The sequence below is a fragment of the Lissotriton vulgaris genome, chromosome 6, assembly GCF_964263255.1.
Source record: "Lissotriton vulgaris chromosome 6, aLisVul1.2, whole genome shotgun sequence".
Lineage (NCBI taxonomy): Eukaryota > Metazoa > Chordata > Amphibia > Caudata > Salamandridae > Lissotriton > Lissotriton vulgaris.
The window spans coordinates 179,368,423-179,395,633 of NC_141694.1; the positions used below are offsets into that span (position 1 = coordinate 179,368,423).

At 43.0% G+C, this 27,211-nt stretch overlaps 1 protein-coding gene across 1 annotated transcript in view; it reads right to left on the bottom strand.

Moving 5' to 3' along the window:
- Positions 1–27,211, bottom strand: part of LOC147706982 (cytochrome P450 2K1-like) — a 524,195-nt gene that overhangs the window by 197,661 nt on the left and 299,323 nt on the right. The window contains exons 4-5 of the mRNA XM_086926210.1: positions 12,509–12,669; positions 1,256–1,429 (exon numbers count right to left, since the gene is read on the bottom strand). Coding sequence (XP_086782336.1) covers positions 1,256–1,429; positions 12,509–12,669 — 335 coding nt within the window. The remainder of the gene's footprint in view (positions 1–1,255; positions 1,430–12,508; positions 12,670–27,211) is intronic.

Sequence of the window (27,211 nt, forward strand, 5' to 3'; positions counted from 1 at the left end):
CCTTTCCCAAAGATGGCTGCATGTTAGTCCTGAAGGAGTACATTTCCGCTTCTCTTGTACTCCAGGAGCAGCCGTGCCCTCATGATCACATGATCACTAGAGCCTGGCAAATACCTAAGGGGCAGATTTATGTTGGACTTGCGCCACGTTTGCGTCACGCAATAGCGGCGGAAACGTGGCGCATCCCTGCGACCCATTTACAACGTGATGCATCTAGGCAGATGTGTCACGTTGTAAAGGCCTGCAACGTTGTGGGCGCTCCGGTGCAGGGTGGGCATTCCGGGGCAGGTGCGCCTCACAAAAGTGGCTGAGTGAAATCTACAAGATTTCACTCAGTCACTTTTAGGCTAATCTTGCGTCAAAACCCTGCGCCTGCTTGAAGCAGGCGTAAGGCTTGACGCAGTGTTGGACAGATAGGGCACCCCCGAGCCTTGCTTGAGCTGCGGAGCACTTGCGACACAACTCCAGCAATGCCCCACCTTTACGGCACAAATGCGTCACGCATCTGTGCCGTTTTTGCCCCATGGTGCGCCGCATTGTAAATGCGGCACACCATGGGTGGCGGAGCTGCGGCGCACAATAACTGGCGCATCCCTGGGGATGCGCCAGTTATTGTAAATCTGCCCCTTAAGCTGTAAGACCCATAAAAAAAAGAGCACATAAGGTCCAGGTTATGTACCTAATATATAAAAAATATGACATGCACCCAGGAAAGACATCAACACTCAAATGGAATTTGATTCATGAGGTTGGCTTCCTTGTAGCAGAATCTCTGTTTTGTTCTTAAAATAATTAATGAGTACAATTTAACTATTACAAAAAACAGAAAGTGATTGAAATATAATATTGATATACGGGAGGAGATCAATGAAAGCCTGAGTATTCTAAAACCAATTTAAATTGCGAATTTAGATATAAGGAAGAAATTCAACTTGTCAAAAGCCATCCATATATACCCAAGGCCTGTTCACTGAGTTTTGCTGATTTTTCTGCACTCTGCGGTCCGTGGAACTTGTGGAATGCAGAAAACTCTGCTCCTTGTATTGCAGCAGAGTTTTTTCCGTGCCCACCACTTGTGGAATTTCACAGAGTTTTTTTGTTAATTCGCAGAATTCTGCGGAGCGAAACTCCTCGAACTACGCCCGGACCTGATATACACACCATGTAAGGCACCAAATCGAGATATAACATAAGACACCAAATCAAGATACAATAGACTTACAGAGAAATACATCTTACACTTTATTAATATTACCTCCTCCTCCTTCACTAGAAATGCATCAATGAAGCTTCGCTGATCATCGCTGTTCAGGTCTTTGCGACTCTTCAAAAATGTTTTACGGAGGAAAGAATGTATGTCTTTTATGTTCTGAAGGATGGTCTTGTGGCTTCCCGGTAAGAATTTCACAAAGGGGTATAAATTGTACAGCTGAAGAGCAGACAAGATCAAAAGAACATCATATAGCATTAGATTGTTGCATATGGCCAACCATCGCCATCATCATTCTGACTGTTTCATCCTAACAAATGTAAGCCATACAATATAAAACACGAAATCTTAAAATTCAAAACTCAAATATAACAAAAACACATACAAAAAGTACAAACCATCAGAAACCATTAAAAATATATTACAGATTGGAAGTTCATTATTGCTTTTAAAATGTTTTTCTCCCTAGTATTAGGAGTCAATTAGCAACCTTCTTTGTAGACATCCCATTCTCTAAGATGTAGTATAATCAAATAAATGGCAAGTTTTAATGGGCTGCCATTCTCCTTAAATAACTCTGCAAGATAAAATGAAAAAAAAAATATTGTAGTGGTTGTTATCACCACCATCGCCCGTGCAAACAATTAAAATGAAGAAATACATATTTCAGCATGGTTCGTCAATGAAAATCAAGAATGGAAAGGGGCGACCATTCGGTCCCCCCGAACGTATGGCGGAGTACCACGACCCCCCCGGGAAGCCATCTTGGGCGGGAGGCGAGTCTCGGCTGGTATGCCCGAAGCGGCGTAGCCGGGGCGCGCTTTTTCCCGCCCTGGAGTGGGCTGGCCTAGACACTGACGCGGCCGGCCACGCCCTTTGGGGCAGGCAGGGGCGGGTTTACGCCCGCCCTGAAGACGGATAAAAGGAGCAACAAGCCAAGAAAGCATCCTCTTGTTCCTGTGCTCTGAAGAGGACCTCCTCGCTGCACGTGAGCTCGAGACGGAACGAAGAGCCAATTTTGACCCACCCACCAGCCCCTGAGGACAGCAAGTGGTTTTTGAATAAAGTTTGATGTGTTAACACTAATTTTTGCAGGTTGTGATAACTATCGTGATAACTTTGAATATGCAATAAAGAATGGTCAAATTGTAATATGTTTTGCAAATAAAGTAATTATGCACTAGTGTTGATCAGTAATCATGCCTTTTAATAAATGGTAATTGTTACTGTCTCTTAGTAATTTAGTCATTTAGTAATTTAGTTAGAATTGTCGTATTTATTTTGGTCGGGCGGTAAGGTCATGATCGGTGAGCAGTAATTGGAAGATCCCTAGGGGTGGGCGTCACCCATTACGGATGGGAGCGCTCGAGGGAGGTGGCCATTGGCCCCTCAACGGGGAGGCGGTCCCTTCTAAGGATGGGCCGCCGAAAGGAAAGGAAAGGCGGTCAAGGCCCCTTCCTGGGTAGGAGGGGCTACAGCCCCCTCCTGGGGAATTTCCCGGGGCCGGGACATCTGCGACGGCAGATGTGGTAAGTTGTGTGGGGTTTGGGAGGGGGTCTACGCTACCTTCTAGATACCTCACACGAGTCCTCGGACGACCTTTAAATGGCGTCGAGTTTATTGGGGCCCCCGTCAAGTCAAGGGAAATTGGTAAATGCACTTGAGGACACCTCTGTGCGGTCGCCCCTCACAAGTGAGGGTGATATGTCTGGTTTAGGGATCTTGACACCGGTTACGACCTTGCCGTTGGCCCTTAAACGTTAGGATGTACAATTTCAAGTTAAACGTTTTGTAGGATGTTAGTTCGGCTAGGAGAACCTTTGTATTAGAGAATATGTTAAGGTTAGCCAAACATCGCAATGTGGAAATGAAATTGTACATTAATATGAAACTGTTATTTTAATGTTTTAATTTTGTTTCATATTTTAATAAATACGGCCGGGAGGGTCACTCCCTCCCGTCTTCCAAAAGTTCAGAACCGTTTCCGGTTTCCCATTCTTGGGGAGTGTGTTGAGAGGGGGTGGCGGGTATCTCAGCCATATTGTGATTCGGTTAGAGAAATTTCTCCTAAAAAATTGATAAAACCGAATGTAATTTATAACCTTATTGCAAAAATAGACAATGAAATTAAATATCATACCCTGGAGGTAACTCTGCAGGGAGGTCTAAGAGAGAGTGAAGTGCAGATGGTTCTCACTGCCCTCAACTGTGCAAATAAGCTATTAAGGCATTTTATACTAATTGTGTAAATAAGCCAATGCAAGCAAGCACTCCTGGCATTGGAAACATAATATACATTATGTGTGATTATCTGTGAGGACTGATACATTTCAGGATTCAATAAGAGGCCATTCACTTTATTCGAACTACACAAAAGTAGAAATACATTGCACACTGTTTGCGTTACCACCCTCAACCATACACATGAGCTAATTAGATGTAGTACTATAAATATATCCACAAAATTAATTTTAATACCAAGACTGAAGTATATGTAGTAAGTAAAATGAGACATGGAATTCAACCTGATTGCAGCAGTAGTCAATGATGTGACATATCATCCTGCTTGTAACTAAAGTAGGAAATATAAAATAATGGTATGGTGCAAGTGGTTCTCGCTGCCATATACCTGTTGTTACATTAGTAACTAAGATTTGGAAGAGCAGGTCCCATTACCTTACAGTCATTAGAAGAAAGAGGGGTTCGCGATCAGTGCAAAGGCATAAAGGTATTGCATCCTTACAATGTCTAATGTTATGTTTGTTAAAGAGGGGTGGTAAATAGTGCCTTCTGACCTGCAATGAAGAGTATGAAGTAGCATAAAACGTACGGTAGTTTTTTTTCCTCCTTGCTTTCCTTCCTCATTGTGGAGAAGTGTGGCTCACTGGTTAGAGCAGCAGACCCTGAAGCAGAGATCGGGCCCAGGACCAGTGTTCAAGTCCTGATGCGGCAGGGTCTTGGGCTCAATGTCTGCAGACTCGATAATTCTCGCCTCGGTGCCTACTCTGATCATGGTTCCCATGCGGCAACTCTGGGCAATAGCTTGCTTAATCTCTACAACGGTCCCTACATCACTGGGATGCCTGGCTTCACCTTGGGGAGCCAGGAAGGGTTCCACAGCACTGGGAAGCCCCGTTGGGGCAGCTGTGCGCTTTACAAAATACACTACATTTACATTTGCTAACAGTTACAAGCGTTTAAGCCTCTGGTTTTGCTTGACTCATTATTAGTATAGGAAATTACAGGGAGAGTGGCTGGTCTGAATCTTACTTAAAATGATCTTCTTAATTCTGGGAATAGGTGGTCTAGATATCATTCAGAGGATTTACATTTCTGAAATAGTAACATTAGTTTACCTCTGTGCTGTATCGTTTTATAGGACCAGCATTACTCTTTAATTAGGTGCACACTCAACGGAGACATAGACTCCGGATTTATCCAAAACTCTAGATAGCCTATATCTTTTAGAGTGCTTGTGATATGTCTCTGCTAAGGTAATTTGCATGACTTTTCAATGACATGGTTCACACGTGCTTTTCAGATTGCTCGCTTCGGCCATGTATGAATCCTATACAAAATTGGTTTAAATGCTATACTACAGTGGCCATATCCAGGTCCATCCTCTGGCGCATTAATTGTCTGACCTGATCTTGTCATGGGAAACTGGGAACGGTCACATTCAATGTCCAGGATCGGTGTTAAGGGTGTAGAGGCACAAGCCGTCCCTGATGTTTCAGAACCAGTCTCTCTTTCAACATGTAGATCTGATCTGTTCCAAGAGTTAGCAGGGCTAGGTGGGGTGGCAAGAGTTTCATTGCTATAACAACTAAACTGTAGAACTCTTTGCCAACCTTGCTTAAAAAAGAGATTAGCCTGCTAAAATGTAAAAAGGGCTTAAAAACATTTTTTAAGGCATCATGTTCATGCTCAGTCTGGTCTGATCTGTATGTGTTAAGGGCAACGCCTAGACACTCCAGGGTATTTGTTCCGCTTTATGAATTCATTATCATCATCATCATCTTTATGAACGAGAAGTTAAATACGGAAATTTGAACAGACTCTGGGAATAGATTTCCCCGGGCCCTGGGTAGTCACCACGTGTCACTTGAAAAGCTTCTGCATCAAATCGAACATCAAACTTTGTTTTCCGCATATGGCAGGCGAGCGCTTGATCTCCTTCCTTAAAAGAGCAAATTTCTTTACATGTCATCTATTTTTTTATGAACCATGTCCTTCTCACTAGTTGCATTCTCATCTTTCTCTCTCTGATTGGTCCATTTAGGCAACTTAGTTGTCATTGCTCTCCTGAACATCAATGTCGTAAGACTTTCCCCTGTGGTCCAGTGAGGTGTTGAACAATTTGTTTTTATTTATTTATTGAATTTGTAAGGCATGGCAGATATCCAAGAAGGGTTTCCTGGCACCAGGGCAGACTGGGTGAAATGTACAGCAGCTTACAGAGGTTACTGGTTAAACAACCAAGTCTTCAAGGACCTGCGAAAATGGGTGTAAACCGTTTCTTTCCGGATAGGTGAGGGGAGTGAGTTCCAAAGTAAGGGGCCAAGGTAGGCAAATGATCTGCCTCCCATCCTGGATTGTTTAAATTTGTGTACAGTAAAGTTCTCATGGGTTGATGAGCGGAGGTAGCAGGTAGGCACATAAGGGCTAACCAGAGATTGCAGATACTGTGGTGCTGCACCTATATTGATTTTAAACATGTAGCTCATGGCTTTGAACTTGATTCGGTTCTCCACCCTGAGCCAATGTAAGTCCCTTAGGTGGCTAGAGATGGAGGTAGCTCTGGGATCCCTGCAAAGTATTCTTGCCGCAAAGTTTTGTACCATATGCAACCTGCGAGTCACAACTTTGTTGGATCCAAAATATAAAACATTTCCGTAGTACAGCCTTGAGGCAATGAGAGCCTGGACTACTGTTCTCTGGGTAGACTCCGGCAACATCCAGACAATCTTTGTGAGCCACTTCAAGATGGTGAAACATGTGGCAGTAACCTTTACTACCTGGTGGTGCATAGTGAGCAAGTTGTCAATGGTTACGCCTAAATTGCATACATGGCTGGAAGGCTGAGGAAGTGCTCCCATCTCACTGGACCAGTTTCATGGGCCCCTTAGATCTTTGTTTTTACCCTGGTTCAGGACCTCGGTTTTTTCATCGTTGAGTTTTAGATGGTTTGTGTGCATCCATGAAGCGATTCTCCCTAATCCTAGTTGAAGGGGGGATGATAAGCCAGTACTTGCTTCAGAGAGAGAAGATAATCTGGGAATTGTCTGCATAAGAACATAGAGTCAGCCCAGCATCTACCGCAGTTTCAGCTAAGGGTCTGACATATAAGTTAAAAAGCAAGGGGCTAAGGATGGAGCCCTGGGGAACCCATAGGGTGAGAGATGAATGTCAGAGCTAGCAGCTGTGGAGAAGATTTGGAAGCTACAATTATCCAGGAAAGAAATTAGCCATTTTACGGCCACAGATGCCAAGTGCTTTCAGCGTTTTTACTAGTATTGAATGAGATAGTGTGTTGAACGCTGCACTTAGGTTCAACACTATGAGAGCGACAGTATCTCCAGCATCCAGATGAAGACCCAACCTTTCCGTAACCCCCAGTAATGTAGTTTCTGTGGAAAAACCTGCTCTGAAACCAGATTGAGATGGGTGGAGGATTTTATTGGCTTTCACAAATTTAGAGAGCTGGGAATGGATGTGTATCTCCAAGACTTTCGAAAAGCCGGTAGTAAAGAGATAGGCCAATAGTTGGAAGGTGTGTTGGGGTCAGCATTGGGCTTTTTTAGGAGAGGGGTCACCATAGCGTGCTTCCAGTCTGATGGGACTGTGGATTCAAGTAGGGAAGCATTTAAAAGGTTCATAATCACACGAAGAGGAAGTGGCTAAAGGTGCTTGGACACCGAAATTGGTATAGTGTCTTTGGGTGAACTGTATTTCAGACTAGCTAAGAGAATTTTGAGAGAGTCTTCGTTGAGAAGGGGCCAGGAGTCCAGGTTTATTTTGTAGAAATATCAAGCATTCTGTCCTGGTCATGGGGGTAATCATCTGCGATGTGAGGAGAAAGCATTAGCTGACGGGGGGTTTTGAGCTGTGACAGAGGAGGACTGCCGCAATGAGTGTTCACTATGTCTGAATACATTTTCTTGACATTCTGAACAAAAAAGAGAGCGAGGTCCTCAGACTGACTTTTGTTAAGAGGGGGGGAGGGGGTCTTGCTAGGGTCTATGAGCTGGCAAGCTGCTTAACTATGCCAAAAAGTGTTCGAGCAGTGCAAAGCATCAGAGATGGTTATAGGGACAAACTTAGCACTGGCTGAATTACAAAAATTATGATACTGTTTTTTGGCCTTTTTGTAGACATTTTTAGATACAGGAGCATAGTCTCTTCTCCATTTCCATTCTAGCACTTCACACTTGGCTTTCTCTTTTTTTAGGGTGTTGGTGTACCATGGCGCAGGTGGACGGTGATTGTTGATCCTTTTATTAGAAAGGGAAAGACAGGTGTCTATAGCATTAAAAAGCCATCATTTATGTACGGTGTCAGAGAGCGCATTCACCCTTAGTTCGGAGGTGGGTATATTGGAGAATAAGAAGTTGTTTAAGGCTATTAAGTCAAGATTTTTCCAGTCCCTTTGAGTACCTTTAGAGAGGGGTAGAAGGTCACAAAGTTGTCACAGGGTTTTAAACTTAACTTAGTTAAAAAGTGGTCAGACCAACATAATGGTAGTGCAGAGGAGAAGTAGATGCAGGATAAACTGGAAAGAATGGGATCCAGTAAGTGACCTGCCTTGTGTGTGGGGCCAGAGTTAAGAAGGTTAATGTTCCTGGCAGCTATATTAGAAACAAAGTTAATGCAGGTTGTGTTAGCGAGGTCATCCAGGTGTATGTTTAAATCACCCAGAATTGAGCAGAGGGGTTATGAGACTAGCAAAGGGTGCAGCCGAGGGCAGCAAACCAATGAACTCAGAGAGTAAAGTTTGGGGTTAAGGTTAGTTTGAATAGGGCTGCTTCGCAATTCGTGAGAGCTAGGGATTCGAATTTGCACTGAAAGTCTTTTTTTAAAATGATGGCTATACCCCTGCCAATTTTGGGACCTCTGTCCTTTCTGACTATGGCATGGTTAGGTGGAAGAGCAGCGGCAACATCAGGGCCCGCAGTCTCATGCAGCCAAGTCAGAAACACTGCGTCAGGTTGCTCATTGATCAAGAGGTCGAAAATTTCAGCTTTGTGCTTCGGAAGTGAGCGACACTTTGTGCTACGAAAGGAAAATTCTTTGGTAGATGGGGCCACAGGACAAGTATTATTTATTTTGCTCATAGGAGTAGTTAAAAGTCTCTGGGTAGTGTCAGGAGAAAAACCACAACAAAGACTTTTCCCCACCCTATCATTTACTTGAAGTAAAGTCCAGTCTTGGCGAACTGGAGGGCGGGGAGCCAGTAGTTGGCAAGATGTAAACACAAGTCTGTCTGTTTGGTTTGGGCCAGGGGTCGTGGCTCCTGGTCCCGGTCTGGCGCAGATGGGGTTGCCTTAGGCACGCCGGCTGCGCGCGTCCGCTGCGCGAGAAGGCAGGCATCGGCGGACTCTGGGTCATGTGACTGTCCAGGCTCCGCCCCACAAGATCCACCAGCTAGAGAGACAAGAGATCAAGCACGCCCACACCCTCCACAACAATAGGGGAAACCCCACAGTGGACCGAGGTGTGGGCGTGACTCACAGAGGAAAATGCAAAGTGCAAAATAGCAGCAAGACATGTAAAAACAGTTCCAATCTTAAAAAAAAGTCGTAATTTCTAGATTAAAATTATCACTTGGCTGAGCAATGCAGGCCTAGACTTACATAATTGTCGCCAGATTTACTCAAGGCTGCACGTGTCCGCTGCGCGAGAAGCCAGGCATCGACTTTAAGTAAAGAACGGACTCTGAGTCACGTGAGCATCCGAGCTCCGCCCCCACAAGCCCCAAAGTTAGAGAGACAAGAGATCAAGCACATCCACACCCTCCACAACAATGGGGAAAACCCGCGGTGGAACGAGGTGTGGACGTGACTCACAGAGGAAAGTGCAAAGTGCAAAATAGCTCTTAGATTAGAGTTTAACATGCTGCAATGCTTTTTCTATTGTTCCCATAAAGCACTCAACAAGTCAGTTGGCCTGAGGCCACAGAGGTGTTCTCTTCTGATGCTTTATATTCACGTTCTCTAAGAAGTCTCTGAACTTCCAACAGTTGAAAGGCAGTCCATTATCAGATTTCACTATGGCTGGAACACCCCATATTGCAAAGAAGCCATCTAGTTTCTCAGTGACTCGATCTTGAGTGGTAGATGAGAGATCTTCAATTAAGGGAAACTGTGAGCATTCATCCATAATCACCACCAGGTGATACCTATTGTCAAGTGGACCGAAAAAGCAATGGCTACTCTCTCTCATTCATGCTTTGGGAGTTCTGACATATTTAAGTTGTACTGAGTAAATTTTGTAGAAAGGTAGATGCATAGATGACAGATCTTTAATTCCTTTTCAATCTTCTCATCAATATATGGAAACCAGACTCGGTCACGGACAGCTCGTTCTGTGGCAACTATTCCACAATGTTCTTTGTGGGCCACTTCAATTATTTTCTGTTGCAGACTCTAGGGAATCAGGATTCTCTACCCTCGCAATACTCCTCCCTTAGTTATGGACAGTTCATTTTTTTACTTTTTTTATTTTTGAGATTCACCATCACTGGTGAGAGGTTGAGTGTGTTGGCTTCATGACTGATGTGTGAAGATATATTTCAACTTCAGCATGTATCTATCATAGCCCGTGGGAGTAATAGTCTAGGTGAATGAAATGGCAGCGGGTGTGTTTATTTTTACAATGAAATTGATGTAGGCTTCAGCCATCTTGAATGGGTTACTGTGACTGTGGATATGTACTCTGGAAAAGTAATCAGCTTGGGTTCTGTCCACTTGCATATGCCACAATATGCCTTTCATCATCTGAGTGTCTGCTGTGCAAGGATAGCACCTAACTCGAATGGGCTTGCATCAACAACCTTTCTACATCAAGCTTCACATCAAAGTAGGCCATTTCAGTAGCATTGTCAATGGCTTACTTGATTTTCTTAAAAAGGTTTTTGCATTCATGTGACCAATTAAATGAAACATTATTTTTGTCAAGTCTCTCAATGGAGCACTTATAATGGCAAAGTCTCTTAAATATCTGGAACAGTAACTGGTCATGCCAAGAGGTTTTTGGCTGTTCGGGTGTTTTTTTCTCTTGGAATACAAGGAGCAGTTCCGCTGTTCTTCAGGAGGCTTTACTCTTTATCAAAGGCACACAGTCCTCCCAGGTTTTTGGAGTCAAAATCTGAAGGATGAGTGAACTTTGCTGCAATTTTCAAAGAAGGGTGCAGGCAGGCGGCTGGGTTGGAACCAGGTCAACTGCTTCTTCTCTCCTCTTCTGCTTTTGTTACTCTTTGGTGTCCTCCCTTTTCCTATGTTGGCAGGATCTCTTTTTCTGGTGCCCGGGGCTCCCCTAAATACTGAATTTAGGGGTGTTAGGGGAATGTAGGGTAGTAGCTCATGAGCTGCTGACCCTTGTGGTCATTACAACCCCTTTATGACCACCTTCGTTTGGAAGTGGGCATAACACCGTCCCAGAATTCCAAAATATGACTATTTCAGAAAAATGTTGTCCACTTCACAGTAGCCCATCTTAGGGGGTGGTACTAGAATGGAGGTGGCATGCCTACCTGATTAGTTATTTTTCCCACCTGTCCAGGTGCAAAGGGGGTCCTGGACAAAGTGACCATTCACATGTCAAAGGTGGCAACCTTTGAAGCTTGCTGCACAAGGAAGAATAATCACAAGTCATCTTGTGAGAGGGGGTGTTACCCTGTCTTCCCAGACAGACCTTTGTTCTGGGTATCCTGAGATCAAAATGCATCAAACCTAGTAGGTCAGAACAGTGTCTCGGGTGGCAGGCTAGCAGAAAACAGTCAAAAAGAACTACAAGTGGTACTGCCGGGGAACACAAACAAATTCCTTTGATGCATGTAAGGCAATGGGCAACAAGATAGAAGTCTAGTAAATGCTTTTAAGACTTAAAAGCATTTACTAGACTTCTATCTTGCTGCTGAGTGCCTTACATGAATCAACGGAATTTGTTTGTGATCTCTGACAGAAGCCCTTGTAGTTCTTTTCGATAATTCCCAGGTTCTGAGGGTGACTAATAAGACAGAATACAGTCAGCAAGGCCATCAGAGGCTGGTAAGTCTTTAGGGGGCACCAATAAGGGGCCCTTTGGGTGCATGTATTGGTAAATTCAACACTGGCATTAGTGTGGGTTTATCAATATGAGATGTTTGATACCAAACATCCCTATTTTCAGTGAAGCCATCACGTAGCTGGGGAACTCGTTTTCACCAATGACCAGTACGTGATTTAAAATGTCTTCCCTGGTAACTTGCACTGGCAATAATGGAACTGACTAGCACAGGGGCATATCTGCTCATGCAGGTATGCCCTCACATGTAGTTCTAAGCACCCTGCCTGGGGCTGTCAGGCCTGCTGTAGGGGCGCTTACAAGTATCACATAGAGTGGTAGGAGACATGGCACACAGGGATATGCGTCATGTTGTGTTTTCACTTTTGTCTGGACCATGAAATTCAGCCTGCTATGGCAGCCTTGCAAGTGATTGTTGAGGGTCCCCTTAGGGTGGTACAATTCGTGCTGCTTCCCCTAGGGGCCCACTTTAGTAACTCAGTCTCTTGGTACCTGTGGGTACCATTTACTAGGGGCTTACAGAGGGTGCTAAATATTTTTCAATTTAGGTAAATATTCAAACATGTTTAGGGAAAGAACACTGGTACTGGGGACCTGGTTAGCAGGAACCCAGTATACTTTAGTCAAAGGTGCATCAAGTATCAGGCAAAACGTGTGGGGTTCTGCAACAAGTACCCAAATTTTAATATTGCTGATTATTTAGATAGGTGTATCATTAAAACATTTTCTGGGTCTAAGATACAGGGTGGTTTACTGAACCTCAGGCTGAATGAGCTACTTGAAACGCACTGTTGTAAAGACCACATAGGCGACAATTATGTTTGGAATGTTCTTCAATCTTGACTTGGTTTGTGCATGCCTAGCTTAGTATGGAGGTTTGATGCCCTTTAGAGCCAATTCCACACTTCCAAAGTTCTAAATTAAAAACTTATAAATTGTGAAAACTGATGTCTGTGAAGGATTTTCACAACTTCAATATCATGCATTTATAATGAAAGTAAAAGGTGTACTCACAGTTACCATACGGGTTCCAACCAATCTTAAGTTTTCAGTTACCAGTTTTGTGAGCTTCAGTAATGCAGGATTGTTGTAATCAAAGCGATGACCAAGCACTATTGATGTAATGATATTGGCAACAGCGGCATTCGTTATTACAGCAACATCAATAGGCTTCCCTAGGATATATTGGAAAGAGTATAAATCTCCTTGTTCCATGACATGGCAATATGCTAGGCATATATTTATAATACTTACATATATTCTCTGGCAATAATTTAAAATATTGTTTGCCATATTATATAGAAATAATTCTGCCATGCATTTTCTGACCATACATCCTTTATTAATTCATCTGCACGATTAAATGTATCCTCAAATAACCATCATGTTGTTTCATATTTCCACCCTACTTCCTCCCCATTTTTCTGAGTGCTTTCTCCTGTTTTTGCCTTTTCTTTTTACTTCTTTCTGCTTCCTGTAACCCTCACTTTCCTGGGGGCTTTTTGCTGCTTTTGCCTCATATTTTACTGCTTTCTTCGTTCTTCCCCGTATTTCTGAGTGCTTTTCCTGCATTTGCCTCATTTTTTATTACTTTCTCATTTTTGTCCCCATTTTTCTGAGTGGCTTTCCTGCTTTTGCCTTGTTTTTTTACTGCTTTCTACTTGCATGCCCCTGTTTTTTCAAGTGTTTTCTCTTACTTCTGCCTATTCTATTGCTTCTTTCATCTCCTCTCCCCTTTCTTTTAAGTGCTTTCTCCTGCTTTTGCCTAATTTTTCTCTTTTTTTCTCCGCAAAGCAGCTAGCAATTCCAGTGCCTTCAGACCCCACAGGCGATTTATCACACTTTATAAATCTGGATTGATTGATTGAAGGATATATGTGGGATAGATAACCTATCCCTACAACATGTTGTATGAGTATTGTTAAGTCACTGAGGAATATTGTGACTGTACAGGTCACCCAATTTCGACATGACTTGCACCACCCTTTTTACATATGGAGACTGTTGTTATTTATTACACATTGTCAGACACCAGCACTATACTGGGCTGGGAACTTGGTGGTGTTTTAGGTCGGTTGAGGAGGATTGGTCACAAAATGCAGTTTCTGCGGAGTGAAGGAAAGAGTTCTTCTTTGATCATGGCAGGGGTGGCATTCCTTATGTTTCGGGATCAATGTCTTGAACTAGAGACAGACACGATGGACTGAGTGGTAGCCTGACATGCAATGTTTCCAGTACCAACTGCAACTCTTGATTATCCAATCGGTAAAGTCCTAAGCTTTGAGAGTGTACCACAATATTTTGCTGCTCTCACTAAGTTCCTGTACAAGATGAAGATATGTTTTCTAAGACACATGAGTCTCAGATGTAGGAATTCCGAATAGAAGTTGGTAGGGAGACTTAATTGCGGCACTGTTCTAAGAAGACTCTTTAAAAACTGTTAAAACAAGTATAAATGATGCTACTTAACACCAAGGTGTAAGATTTCTGCGTCAAGTTCCCATTATTTTACTTAACAACCCTATTAGTTTGAAAACAGAATGTGTGAGTGAACTGTACACACTCCCTTTCTGCTGGGGCCTAAATCAGAAATGTCTACCACTGTCAGCATACAATATGTGAATTGCACCCATTCCTACTCAGGCCCCAGAAATCCTATGTGTCAGACCTTGGCATTGGCTTAGCACTGTGCTCAAACCAACAACAATCTAGTAGGTTAGTTGACAGCCACCATAAAATATTAACATTCTTGTTAGTACCTGTCTCTATTGTATTAGTTTCAGTTTCAAGTTTATTGTATGATTAATTAAAATCGTTACAAATATCTAAAACAGTTGAATATCATTACGTCCACAGTTAAAACCATGCTACATTAATGCTATGTCCTATCAATTACAATGAGAGGATTCTACCAATACATTAAAATAAAAAATAAAATAAAAAAAATAAACTAAAAGGTTTAATAGATGAAATTTAGTCCAGCATTTCTGAATAGGTCCAATTTACAGTTAAAATTTAGTCCTAAGGAGGTCTAATTTTTAGTCCTTTTGTTGCGCAACTTATTCCAAATAAGACAATGTCCAGTTGCTCAGACCTCTCTGACCCCCTCCTGATCTGCTTTGAGTAATAGTTTTATAATTTCTGCCAGGTATTTCACTCCTCGGCAGGCCAGGATAATGGAAGAGCCGTCCATCCAGCGTATAACGGCTTGCCTGCAAGTGCGAATTTGAAGTTCATTAAAGATAGGTCTTAGGTAATATCTCCTCCAAGCCGTAACTGCTGGACAAACGCAAAAAAGGTGAGTTAGGGATTCATTTTGGTAGCCGCACAGGCGACACTGAGGTATTTGTTTGGGTTGTTTCCAAGACGGCCGTAGATCTTTCGAAACGTGCAGACCCATCCTGTAGTTTATGTAAGACTTCTTTAGGTGCCAGCTAAAGTGAGATGTTAGGTAAGCTTGAGGTTTCAATACTTTGTAAGAAGAAATAATTGTCCACCCGTGCCTACGTTTAGATGTTATAATTTTATCCTCCAGAAAGGATTTCTTTTTTGCTGCGTCGTTTATCATCTTACTAAAAGTTGTTTTTTCTTGGCTTTTTTCCCAGTCTGCTTGTATTTCAAGGACTGCCAGGCAGGTTCTCAGGTAACTTCCCCATAGGTTTGATGGTTCTTGACCCGTCTGGGGCTTAATTTCCTCCCAACATAGTCTGTCCATTGAATCTGGTTCTGCTGATCGGAATTTGTGGCAGAGCTTTAGGAACCCGCTCATGCTCCGAAATTTTTGATTTAGAAGGCCGAATTCTAGCCGGATTTGAGATGGAGAGGCTGACTTTGGCAAATTAAAAACGGCTTTATAGATCCTTGTCTGGAGGTCATTGAGAAGCTCCACCTCTTTACCACACCAAGTGACTAAGCCATATGACAGGGTAGGCATACTTTGTGCTGACATTACTTTTAGAAGGTGATTATTATTTGGGCAGTCCAATTTAGTTTTTAGTTGCTGGTAAGCAAAAATTAGTGAGTGTGCTTTTGCTTTAGTAACAAGTTTATGCTCCTTATAGGTTGTACCCTGCCCTATTGTGATACCAAGGTATTTATATGAACCTTGCTCTTCGACCTTCGTCCCTTTTACTGTCCATTTGAACTTAATTTTATGTGAATCCACCAAACGGACAACCTTTGTTTTTTCTTTGTTAAGTTCCAGATTTTCTTGGTCCAGGTAGGATACTAAGTTGTTAATAGCTCTTTGAAGGCCAATGAGAGTTTTACTTAATAAAACAATATCGTCCGCATACTGTAATACGGAAATCTGCTTATTGGCCATTATCGGTGGGTGGCAGTCAGCTACTTCCATGTTTTTACCAAGGTCTGAGAGGAACAAGTTAAATAGGATTGGGGCTAACACGCAGCCTTGTTTTAATCCTTGCTGCGTGTCAATGCTCGCTGTCGTACTGTGTCCTTCGCCCAATTTTACTCTCGCCCAGGTGTCGGTGTGTAGGGCAGTAATCGCATTTAGTAACTGATTCGGTAGACCCCATGTCTTTAGCTTTTTCCAGAGTCTCCCTCTGTTTACTCTATCGAAGGCAGATTTTATGTCGATAAAACATGCGTACAATCGCATTCTCCTTTTTTGTGCCTTTTCAGTTAGAATTGCAAGGATTGCCAGGTTTGTTATAGTGCCCATCCCTTGTCTAAAACCTGTTTGAAAGTGTGGAATTATATTGTTGTCGACCGTCCACTCCTGCAGCTGGGCGAGGAGGCAGGAGGCATAGAGCTTGGCCTCAACATCGATTAGGGATATGAGCCTGTAATTACCTGGATTTCGACGGTCACCTTGTTTAAATATGGGACGTATTATGGTCCCTTTCCATGAGTCGGGGACTTCGCTGTGTATAAAGATGTGGTTGAAGAGTGGAGTTAGGTTCGTCGACCAATAATCTGGGTCGTCCTTAAAGAATGCATTGGGGAGACCATTTGGACCTGCCGCTCCTTCGGTTTTGAGCCTTAGTATAATATTGCGTAATTGTTTTATGGTCGTCAGGGTGTTTTGATCACTGCCATCTCCTGCCTGTAATGGATTTTGCAGAACCTGGTTTTCCCGCTTAGATTTTGCATTCCTTTCTTCCATTACCAATGTTGATCCTTGCGACCCTTCAATGGGCCCTATTGCCTTACTGGTATACATAACCCCCACATGCTCAATCCACGCTTCGGCTCCAATTCCGGGTTCTTGTCGGAGTCTTGCTCCCTTATTCAGGTTATTTATGATACCCCAAAAGTCCCTGCTATTTGGCAGTTTACTTGCATACAGTAGGTTTGTCCAAATCGATTCCTTATAAGCCATTTTAGCGTGCCTCAATGTTTTCTTATAATGACTTCTTAGTTCTTTCAATTTACTTTTAATTGGTTTGTTGCCTAGTCTTGTCACTTGGGTTTGAATCCGTACCTCTCTTGAGATCCTACTCTTTTGATCTCTCAGGTCGTTACTGAACCAGGGATCCCTCCTGGAATTAGATCTTCCTTGACTGCCAGATGGTGCTGGAAATTTTCTGGTGATTGCGTGGACCAAGTGTTCCCAGTTTTTTACACGTTCTTCGTCTAATTGTGACCCCAGTTTGCTCACAAGCTCCCTTACCGTCTCTTGTATAATTTTCAAGTTTCCCCCTCGCCATTTCAATTTCCGCAAGTTAAACCTTTCGGAGGGTTGGATAAGGGAGTTAATTTTTTTGGCCCATGTGATGGAATTAGACATTATTGTTATTTGAGGAAAATGATCACTTTCTGTGCGCTGGGTGATGCAAAAGGAGTCAATGCAAGTGAGTAACTCGTTACTGACGATGGTAAAGTCTATTTTTGATCGAACGTTGCCACTCAAATACGTTATTGCCGCTGGTGTATCCCCAGTTGCTTTTCCATTCAGGATGGACAGACCCAGATCTTTTATCTTTTTCCTTAATGTTCGGCCTCCCTGGTTCCCTAACCTCTTTCCTTTTATTTGGTCTTTACTTGTGAGATTGTTGTTAAAGTCTCCAGAGATGAACATAGGGCAGTGTGCATGAGATCTTTGCAAAGTTTTGATCAGGGCCATTAAAATGGAGTATCTTTCTTGCTGGGTCTTTCTCTCAGGGTGTACGTAAACGTTCATTAGTAGGAGTTCCCACTTTGGGTTATTTGAAGTAGATATTCCAGAGATTTGTATCACCTGTACCCAGTTGGCCCCCACGTCCAGTTCTTTGGTTAACCAATTATACTTTTGTGAGGTGTATAGTGTCTCTATTGTATGCTTTGCACAACCTTTACATTACTCCTCAGTATATAAAAAGTGATTTCCAGGTTAAAGTTGACTATAGTTAGTGTAGTTCTCAGTTTAAATGAATCATGCTAAAATCAAATGCTCTTTTGGCTACTTTGCACATTTTCCCAGATTAGGACCCAAGCTTTAACAGTATGTGCTAATTGGACTTGTATTGTTGTTTTAGTTTCTATGAATGTTTATCTGTATGTGTTCCATGAAAAGCTGAATGATGAATCGCTGCACCTGCGCTGAGAACATGCTAACAGTGATGTATTGTCTGACTAGGAGATATTTCTTGAAGGTCCTGCCGCAGAAACTTCCATTGTGCGATGGTTGGAAGAAGGTCAACATCAAGTTATCATGAAAAGCTTGATCCTAATTGGTTCTCATCAGGCTAACTGAAGAAAGTCTACACTGTGAAGATGTGTATGTTTTAAGAGTTCCTTGCTGAGCTAGGTAAATTCAGATGGCCTTTACACTCTCTTCGAAAGAAACATCTTCTCTGTTCCTGCTCAAAGTCTTAGGGGCCATTAGTATGTCGGGCGGATCACCACCACCGGTTTTCCGCCCGGTCGATGAGTCGACCGGGCGGAAAAGCTGGTAATATGGTGGCGGTGTCTAGTAGACACTTCCATCTATATTAAGATACATGTGGGGTTTTGCCTTTCTGTGGCCCCCAGGGATTCTAGGGGTGAGGGGTGCACATGGGGGATACATGGGGTACACCCCTGCATTTCAATGTACAACGTGGAAGGCACTGTGCTGTGCCTATCACGATGTGCATTGAAATGCACAACTTGCATTTTTTGGCATTGCGGTGGGCGGTGCTTTCAGCACCAACTGCCACAATGTTAAAAATGCGGGATGAGCCCACCAGTGAGGCGGGTGCATTCTAATTGTATGTGCAGGACCGCCACAGGCATTGCGGGTGGTCCCATTTCCCGGGGCTATGGCGGGCAGACTCATACTAAGGAGTCCCTTAGACTCCTAAGCAAACCTATTCTTTCTTACTATTGTGTAGTTCCTATAACTCTATATAGGATCTGCATGTTTAGACAACATGAACTGTGGAATTGGTGTCCAGACTGATTCCAGACACTCCCACAGAATATGTTTGCCTGTAGACCAGCTAGCTCACAGTGCCACTCAATATGTGCCCCTCTTACCACGGAGTGAAAACTTTTTGGCAATTATCGATCATGACAACCCTGACCCCTCAGGGATCATGGAGACAGTACAGTACTTTTTGCTCAGTCATTCATGCTCACTTTGTCTCAGAGAGATGCACAGTATAAGCGATGGGGACATTTCCGATAAGCATCGATTGAACCAGCAGCATTCTAGTGTAAAATACCTGTGCTGCAACAACCATAAGACAGAAATAGATATATACAGTTATAAGCACCAACAGAGTAAATAGATGGTAGAACTCTACCATAGTGCTAAAACAATGGGTCTATGCAGGTACATAGATACATGACAGTAATAATGCGTAATCCTACAATGCTAACCCTAACTAGATGTACCTAAGTGTACCTAGCATGTATGTAGGTGTAGCGCCAAGAGTCCCCCTAGAACAGAGCCAACCCCAATACCTGAAGTGAGAGAATGAAGGGGCAAGTCTTGGTCCCAAGTTAGAAACCCCACGAATGATGTCAGTCCACGGTGGGCAGGAGTATCTGTGTGCAGGGACCTCAGCGTCTTGTGTCAGAGTGTCAGCATGGAAGTCTTTCTCCCCTGCCTGGCCCAGTGAAGATGTGGTGCTCATATACCCAAAAGGTACCCTCAGGGGATCTACCTTGCTGTGTCATTTTGGCTGAGAATAACAATAGTGATGACCCTTATCTAGAGTTATTATGCAGAAGATGCAAACCTTCAGTGATTCTGAGAATCCTCGTGCATAATAAATTAGGCTAGTTTTCGAAGAAAAACACACAACATGTATGCAGCATGTAAATTGGCAAAAGGTCAGCATCAAAACCGTTATGTAGTACAATGGTAGGGTAAAAGTAGGTGAAAGGTTAGGTGACTACCCAGGCCTATATTGGGGTATATTGGGAATCATAACATTACCTGACTACAGCTTCATTTGGCTCTGCCTTTTGAGACTTTATGTGCTGACAGCTCCTCTCTGACTTTCTGACAAATTCCTTAATTTTATTCTAACTTAGCATATTAGAGACGTCATGGGACATTTTGCCCTTTCAATTTGCTTCATGACAACATTAAGAATGTTATCTTTGTATTTGCTGTCTTGAATGGATTTTAACTATACTAATTGATATTCATTACTACTAATTGTTGACCATATTAAATGATTTGAGTTTGTAACTTTGCTAATCTATTATTAAATCTTCATGGTTTGCAAATCTACTACTCTCTGTCATTATTTTCTGAACTGTTGTTGCTGCTTTGTTGACTTTTTGATGTCACCCTCAGTCAGGGACTAAAGGTTAATCTGCTCGAGTGCAGCTTGTACTTGAATTTGCAACAACGATTTGCACAGTGCAAATCCCAGACGGCTTCATCAACTCATTCACAAGAGATAGTGACTAATGCAATCCAGACACCACACCTCAAAGGGCAAAAGGGTGTGAAACTTTAGTAAGAGCAGTTGGAGCTGGTTTACTGATGGTAAGAAAATGGAATTGCTGGCATACCATGCACTGTAATAAATACTTTTGACATCTTTGCCATCTGGGGCCGCCCTCCGCATTATTACTGCACAATTTTTAGACTGTCATTGCTCCAATGTGAAAAAAGTTGAAGTCCGCTGCACTCCTTGGTAATTGAAGGCTTTTAATCAATGAATGAGGGTGATTCAATCTTTTAGGGTGCTCAGGGTGAACCCCTTTCTGTCCGGGAGGGGCAGAATGTCAATGTGAAAAGGAATACCTTACAGGCGTAAGGTGAGGAACCTGAGCACTCCTATGTGCTAATGAAAGCAATTGACAAGATGAAGTTCAAAAAGAGTTCAAAGTTTTATTCACTTTGGGCCTTATTTATGAGGCCTTGCGTCAGTTTTGCGCCACCGTTGCGTCACTTTTTGTGACGCACCAGCGGTGTAAAAAATGCGCCTCGTTGCGCCATATTTAAAAAGTGTTGCATCTAGGTAGATGCGTCACTTTTTAAACCCCTGCGCCACATTATACCTGCGTCAGGTATAATGTATGCAGAGGGGGCGTTCCCCCGCAAAAAGCCTCGTAATAGTGACGCAGTGAAATCTATGAGATTTCACTGCATCACTTTTAGGATGCTGTTGCGTCAATATCTTGTGCATGCCTCACAGCAGGCGTAAGACTGACGCAAGCCCTTTCACATGGGGCTTTCCCCATGTGAAAGGACGCATTTCTGGAGTTGCGTCACTTTTGTGACACACTTCAGCAATGCGTCACTTTTGCGCTTACAGATACGTCAGAAATACTGACGTATCTGTAACTCCTTGCGACATGATGCGTCATACATTAAATATGATGCATCAGGAATGTCGTAAGGAGTGCGCAGTGAAAAGTAACGCATCGCTGTTTTAACGCAGCGATGCGTCACTTTTCATAAATGAGGCTCCATGTTCTTTCGCAAAAGCAATTCATCCTTCTGAATTAGAACATATTCATTCAAGTAAACGTACTCCAATGTGAGCAGAAGTCATCTTTTTTAGACGGGCAGTCTATTTAAACTATCATTACCGATGAGTTTTCATGTCAATATAACTTTAGCAAAGATACCCAAAAGGATTCCCTGAAAGGCCTCTCTATCAACACCTGGAATTGGAAGCAGACTCCTTCCTCATTAGAACATGTTCAACTCCTAACTGTGTGTCAATGTTGAAAACAAAGGAAATGGAAAAAATACCAAATGTGGCACTGTTGTTGCCAATGCAAATAAATAATTATAATTCAGTGGAATCTTTGGCATTACTCTAGGCCTCATTGGAGATTCCTTTCTAAGGCTTAGCGAACATGTGTGCTTAGAGAAAGCACTTTGACAGACAGACTTTTAATATTTGTTAAGGCCTGTGACATAATGAAATATTCCCATATATATTTAGGTCCGTGTTGGCACATACCGAGATGATATTGCACTATGCTTTTTTTTTTTTATGGATTCTGTAACAGGCTTTGGCCAGGAATCTCACACCACCATCTACTCTCGCCAAACAAACTCTTCTTCAACGATTGTATGTAAATGTCACCGACATATGAGACAAATTCTGTTTCTGATTTATTACTATTACTTTTGACCTGATCACTGTAGGGACTATTTGTTTACCAGAGGGCTTTTCAGTTTTTACTACATATTATTGTCACCCTGAAATGAAGGCTGACAAGACCCAGGTTCTGACCAATAAAAATACCCATTAGCAACGCTCTCTATCGTTGTATAGTTTTCCTATAGGTTAATCATTAGTCCTGTGCTTTGAGGGTTTTACACAGCGCTTGGAGGTGCTCTGTCCTTGCGTGGGCTAGAGCTGAAAGCATAGCGATTCGTCAAGAGGAAACCATAGGCCTCAGGAAAATACCTATCTCCCAAGCTGGGAAGCAATCCTGGCAGCGCTAAGGCTAAGCGAGGACCAATCAGGCCTGTTCCCGCAGCCACCTGATCAGATGAGGCAGACTCGCGCATGCGTCCATTACCTTTAGACCATTCATAGGCACTAGACCGGTCATCCAGAGACATGCCTCTTCAGGGAGGGCGTTTTCACGGAGGGAGTTGGCGGACTCTGGCAGTTTGTGGTAATGCTCTTGTAGTGCATGACGCCGTCGGCAGTCATCAGTCTCCTTTGTTTGTGGCGCGTCGCGCCGTTCGTCGAGTTATGTTGGCGATGGTACGGTGAGTTCAGGTTCATTTGGGAGCTCCCAGTGTCCTATAGTGGCTCACGAGCTGATGTTAGTGCACCGCGAGGTGAAGGATTCCAGCCATGGTACTTGCCCGCGCTGGACACACTACGTGTCCTGGGTCGGGCGGCAGTTTCCTGATGAGTTCCGGGGCACACCTGTGGGGGCTTAATATTCTGTTTTAGAAAGGCCTGCCCCGAGCATAGAGCTGCGCGGCCTCCTCCTTGCCCGGCAGAAGTTGTACGCTATGATAAGGAGCTGTTTTGGATTTGCGGAACTCCCCCATCGCTTACGACACAGTGGGTAATTTGGTCTACTGGAAAAGGCGCCCGTCCCCTGACTAGTAGGTTGAATGTGTGAGTCCTTATGTGGTAGGGGTTCAGAAGCGGCAGGTATGGCAATTTTCAGGAAATTTTGCACTATCCTTGGTATGGTATTTTCTCGATCACGGGTGGTGATTTAATTGGCAAAGCGGCTTTTGGTTAAGGGGCGCATTGCCCGCTTGAGCCGTCCGCTGGAGCTCCAGGCAGTGCTCAGTGCACACTTCAAGAGCGTGACGGAGCTCCAGCGGAGGTCCGCGTGGACCGTTTGTATATTGCCCATAGGGCATAGGCTGTCCCGGGGGTGCTCGGCTTGGGGGTAGGGCTGCTCTCACACGGGAAGCGGGGGACTACGAGATCTCCATGTTGATTTTGTGTTCTTACTGCGTAAAGTACCCCCCTTTTGAGATACGCTTAATTATTTCTGCGTCAAGCATGTTATAGTAAAGAGGGATTTCTGCTGCCTCCTCTTCCCTCTTCATATCGTATCTTTAGATTCTTCTAAACACTGTGCTGTCGCCCGGCAGACCTCTTCTCCGGCAGCAATTTCGGTGGCAGGGGGCACGTTGTTCCCTGGTCTAGGCCCCGGGAGAAAGTGCGGACAGCAGGGCTCTGCTCTGACCTTTCTGGGACGGGAAGCAGAGGAACAAGGGTTCGAAGCTGCAGTGGGACCGCGTCCAAAGTAATCTGTATGTGAATACCCCCCCACAGAATTAATTCTTTCATTCTCGTTATTGTCCGGCGTCTCCTGACCTCGGGGCAGCCCAGGGCTGATCCTTTCATTCTGCTGCCACATGGGTTGCTAAGAGCAAGTCAGAATGCAAACTACTTTCACACCCAGTCCGAGAGGCTTTAGGTGGGTCAGGTTTCAGGGTAAACTGAAGCTAGTGAATTTACGCCATGAGAGGAGATGGCCTAACGGCAAGCGCGTCTGCCCTCCAATCTTGGGAACCGGGTTCGAGTCTCGAAAACGACGCCAAAATCCCCATGCCTTAAAAAAACGAATGTGTCTCCATATAACGCGGCTAATGATAATTTTTCTTCATTCGTTTGGTAGATATGTTAGTCCCAGGAAGGAAAAGAGATCTCAGATGTCACCCTCACAATTTTCCTTCAGCTTCCCCCCTTTGTGTTACAGAATAAGAATGGGCGATTATACGGGATGTCCCTTTAGCTTTTCAGGTACAAATTATGCTGTGGACCATTATCCTGGACAGTATTTGGGGGCCCGTCAGTGTAGTCAGTTAGACCGCGGAGTACGTTCCATCGTTTTTCACCTCATGCAGTGTAGCAGTCTCTTCCAGTGTGTGCGGCCTTCTATGCTGAATCACAGTGACAAGCAGTTGGTGCATAGCGAAGATATTTCAGGGAGACTTTGGTAATAGGTTCCAGTGCTGTAATAGTAATATTTCTGACCCAATTTATCAATAAGCAAGGTGTTTGGTTTGCAGATGGTTATTATGGTGCACAGACAAAATATCTACTCAAAAATATCGAATGGACAAAATATCGAGTTAAAAATATCGATAATAATAAATATCGATAACAAAAATATTGTTGGTCAAATTATCGATTAAAATAATGTTAAAAAAATATTGAGTACAAAAATATCGACAAAATATATATAAATAGTCAAAGTAAAAAATTTCAATAATATGTAGAAAAAAGGTTAAAAAAATATATATTTTTTATTAATAGTAATCTAAATTGTAGTTAATGTTTAGGAGCGGGATGTTGGGTTATTAGGGGATAAGGGTGGGGAGTAATTTAATAATAATGAATTAATTAATATATGTTTGTAAATATTTTTAATTATTAATTAATTGGTAGTTAATTAATATTATTTAGTTAATTAATTAATATAATTTTGTACATATTTTTTAATTAGTAATTAATTGGTAATTAAATAATATTAATTAGTTAATTACATTAATTAGAGTAATTTATTTATATATATAATTTTTAGTTATTGTTAATTAATTAATTGGTAAAAAATAATATTAATTATTAAATTAAATCAATTACAGCTAATGTGCTAATATATTTACTTTATTGTTATTGTTAATTAATACTTAATTGGTAATTAAATAATATTAATTAATTTTGGGTAAAGGAGTATTTTTAGGGTTCAGAGTCAGTTTTCAGTTTTTGGGTAAAGGGGTATTTTCAGGGTTCAGGGTCAGTTTTCACTTTTTGGGTAAAGGGGTATTTTTAGGGTTCAGGGTCAGTTTTCAGTTTTTGGATAAAGGGGTATTTTTAGGGTTCAGGGTCAGTTTTCAGTTTTTGGGTAAAGGGGTATTTTTAGGGTTCAGGGTCAGTTTTCAGTTTTTGGGTAAAGGGGTATTTTTGGGGTTCAGGGTCAGTTTTCAGTTTTTGGGTAAAGGGGTATTTTTAGGGTTCAGGGGCAGTTTTCAGTTTTTGGGTAAAGGGGTATTTTTAGGGTTTAGGGTCAGTTTTGGGTTTTTGGGAAAAGGGATATTTTTAGGGTTCAGGGTCAGTTTTCCCTACTGTTGCACCCACTGGAGTGAGAATAGTAATTTTAACCCCTACGCTATCCAACGCTTGCGCTCTTTGGAGTGGGGATAGTATTTTTTAAACTTCTGGTATCGTACGGTAATATAATAGTATATTATTTAATTATAGTATGTTACTATATATATATGTTTTAACAAATAAGATTGTACATTTTTTTATTATTTTCATTTATTATTTAATTATTATAAGTTAATGTAAGTATTTTTAAGTATATTTTAATATTAAATTTTAATATTAATTTAATTTAACACTGTTTTTAATAAAGTCGATATTTTTTACATCTATATTATTGTAAACGATATTTTGTACTCGATATTTTTGTACTTACCTGTTTGTAGATACAAACTCGATATTTTGACTGTCGATATTTTGTCCACGATATTTTTGCAAGTCGATATTTTGTCCCTCGATATTATTTCAGTGATCCGGTTATTATGCATGTGACACAAATCCGGCGCACGTGGGTTATGGCGCCCGTTTGTGGCCATTTTGTTGGCGAGATGTCCTGCGCACGTGGGATATGGCGCCCGTTTGCAGCCAATTTGTTGGTGAGATATCCAGTGCACGTGGGTTATGGCGCCCGTTTGTGGCCATTTTGTTGGCGGGATGTCCAGCGCATGAGGCCGGCGCGGCCATTCTGCTTCGTTTCCATCTATCGTGGGGGACATGTAGGTTGCATTGACATGAATAGTTTGTATGCACTCGTTCAGGCTGCTGTCTCGCGGAGTCGCCTGTTGCCCCTGCTGTCAGTCTGGGGTAGGCGTGGTTCCATATGTGTGGCCGCCCTCTGAGTCACTGTCACGGATCCAGGGTGCTCGGACCTGCTTTGGGCCACGCAAATCGGACTTCACCGGTAGCGGAGAGGATCTGCTCTCGAGATTCTTTGCCTGCCTTGTGCCGCTTTCTGCGGCTCCGTCCTCAGGCATTTTAGGGCATAAGTTGTCCAACAATGTCTAGCGAATAGTTCGCTCGTGTGCTTCTCGGGCTATGAGGTGTTTTGGCATCGGGTGGCACTGTCCTTCGGTTTCACAGAGTCTCCGTGCACGTCGGGGGTTTTTGTATAATAGCTAAACCGCTTAATTATCGAGATCGTGATGTGGCCCTGAGACTGGGCAGGGACAAGCAGCCACTGCATTACGAGGGCTTGGTGCTATCATTGTACCCGGATTTTACTGCTAGGGTGCTGGAGGCCAGAAAACAGTTTGCACCGATGAAGCGCCAGCTACAAGAGTTGTGAGCCGACTATGCTATGATCTATCCAGCAAAGTTTAGGATCAACAGGCAGGAGAAGTCTCTGATCTTCACAGATCCCAAGGCGCTACAGAAAGCCCTCAGAGACTGCCAGAGGGAGAGTCGACCGTCTAGGAATGGGGAGGCAGGAGCTGCGGATAGCTCCCTGGAGGAACAGGACTGAATGGACTCTGTGGAGATAAGCTACACGACACATGATATATTTAAACCAGATGTGGGGAGGGGTGGGGGCGGGAATGCTGCATTATGAGTCTGAGTTTTGAGGGGATTTCAGTTTTTGGTTAGCAGACATTACCCACAGCGGTGATGGTCATTCTATGTATAGTACGGCGGCTGCGTATGTCTGGACGCTGAACATGTCACTGTGTGATCCAATTTCCCGTCCTTCTGCCTACTGGACGATGGAAGAGGTATGGACCTTTGCTGTGGGGTTTGTGCTTCTCTGCTCAGCTGGGGGATCAACAGCATACTATTTCTGCTA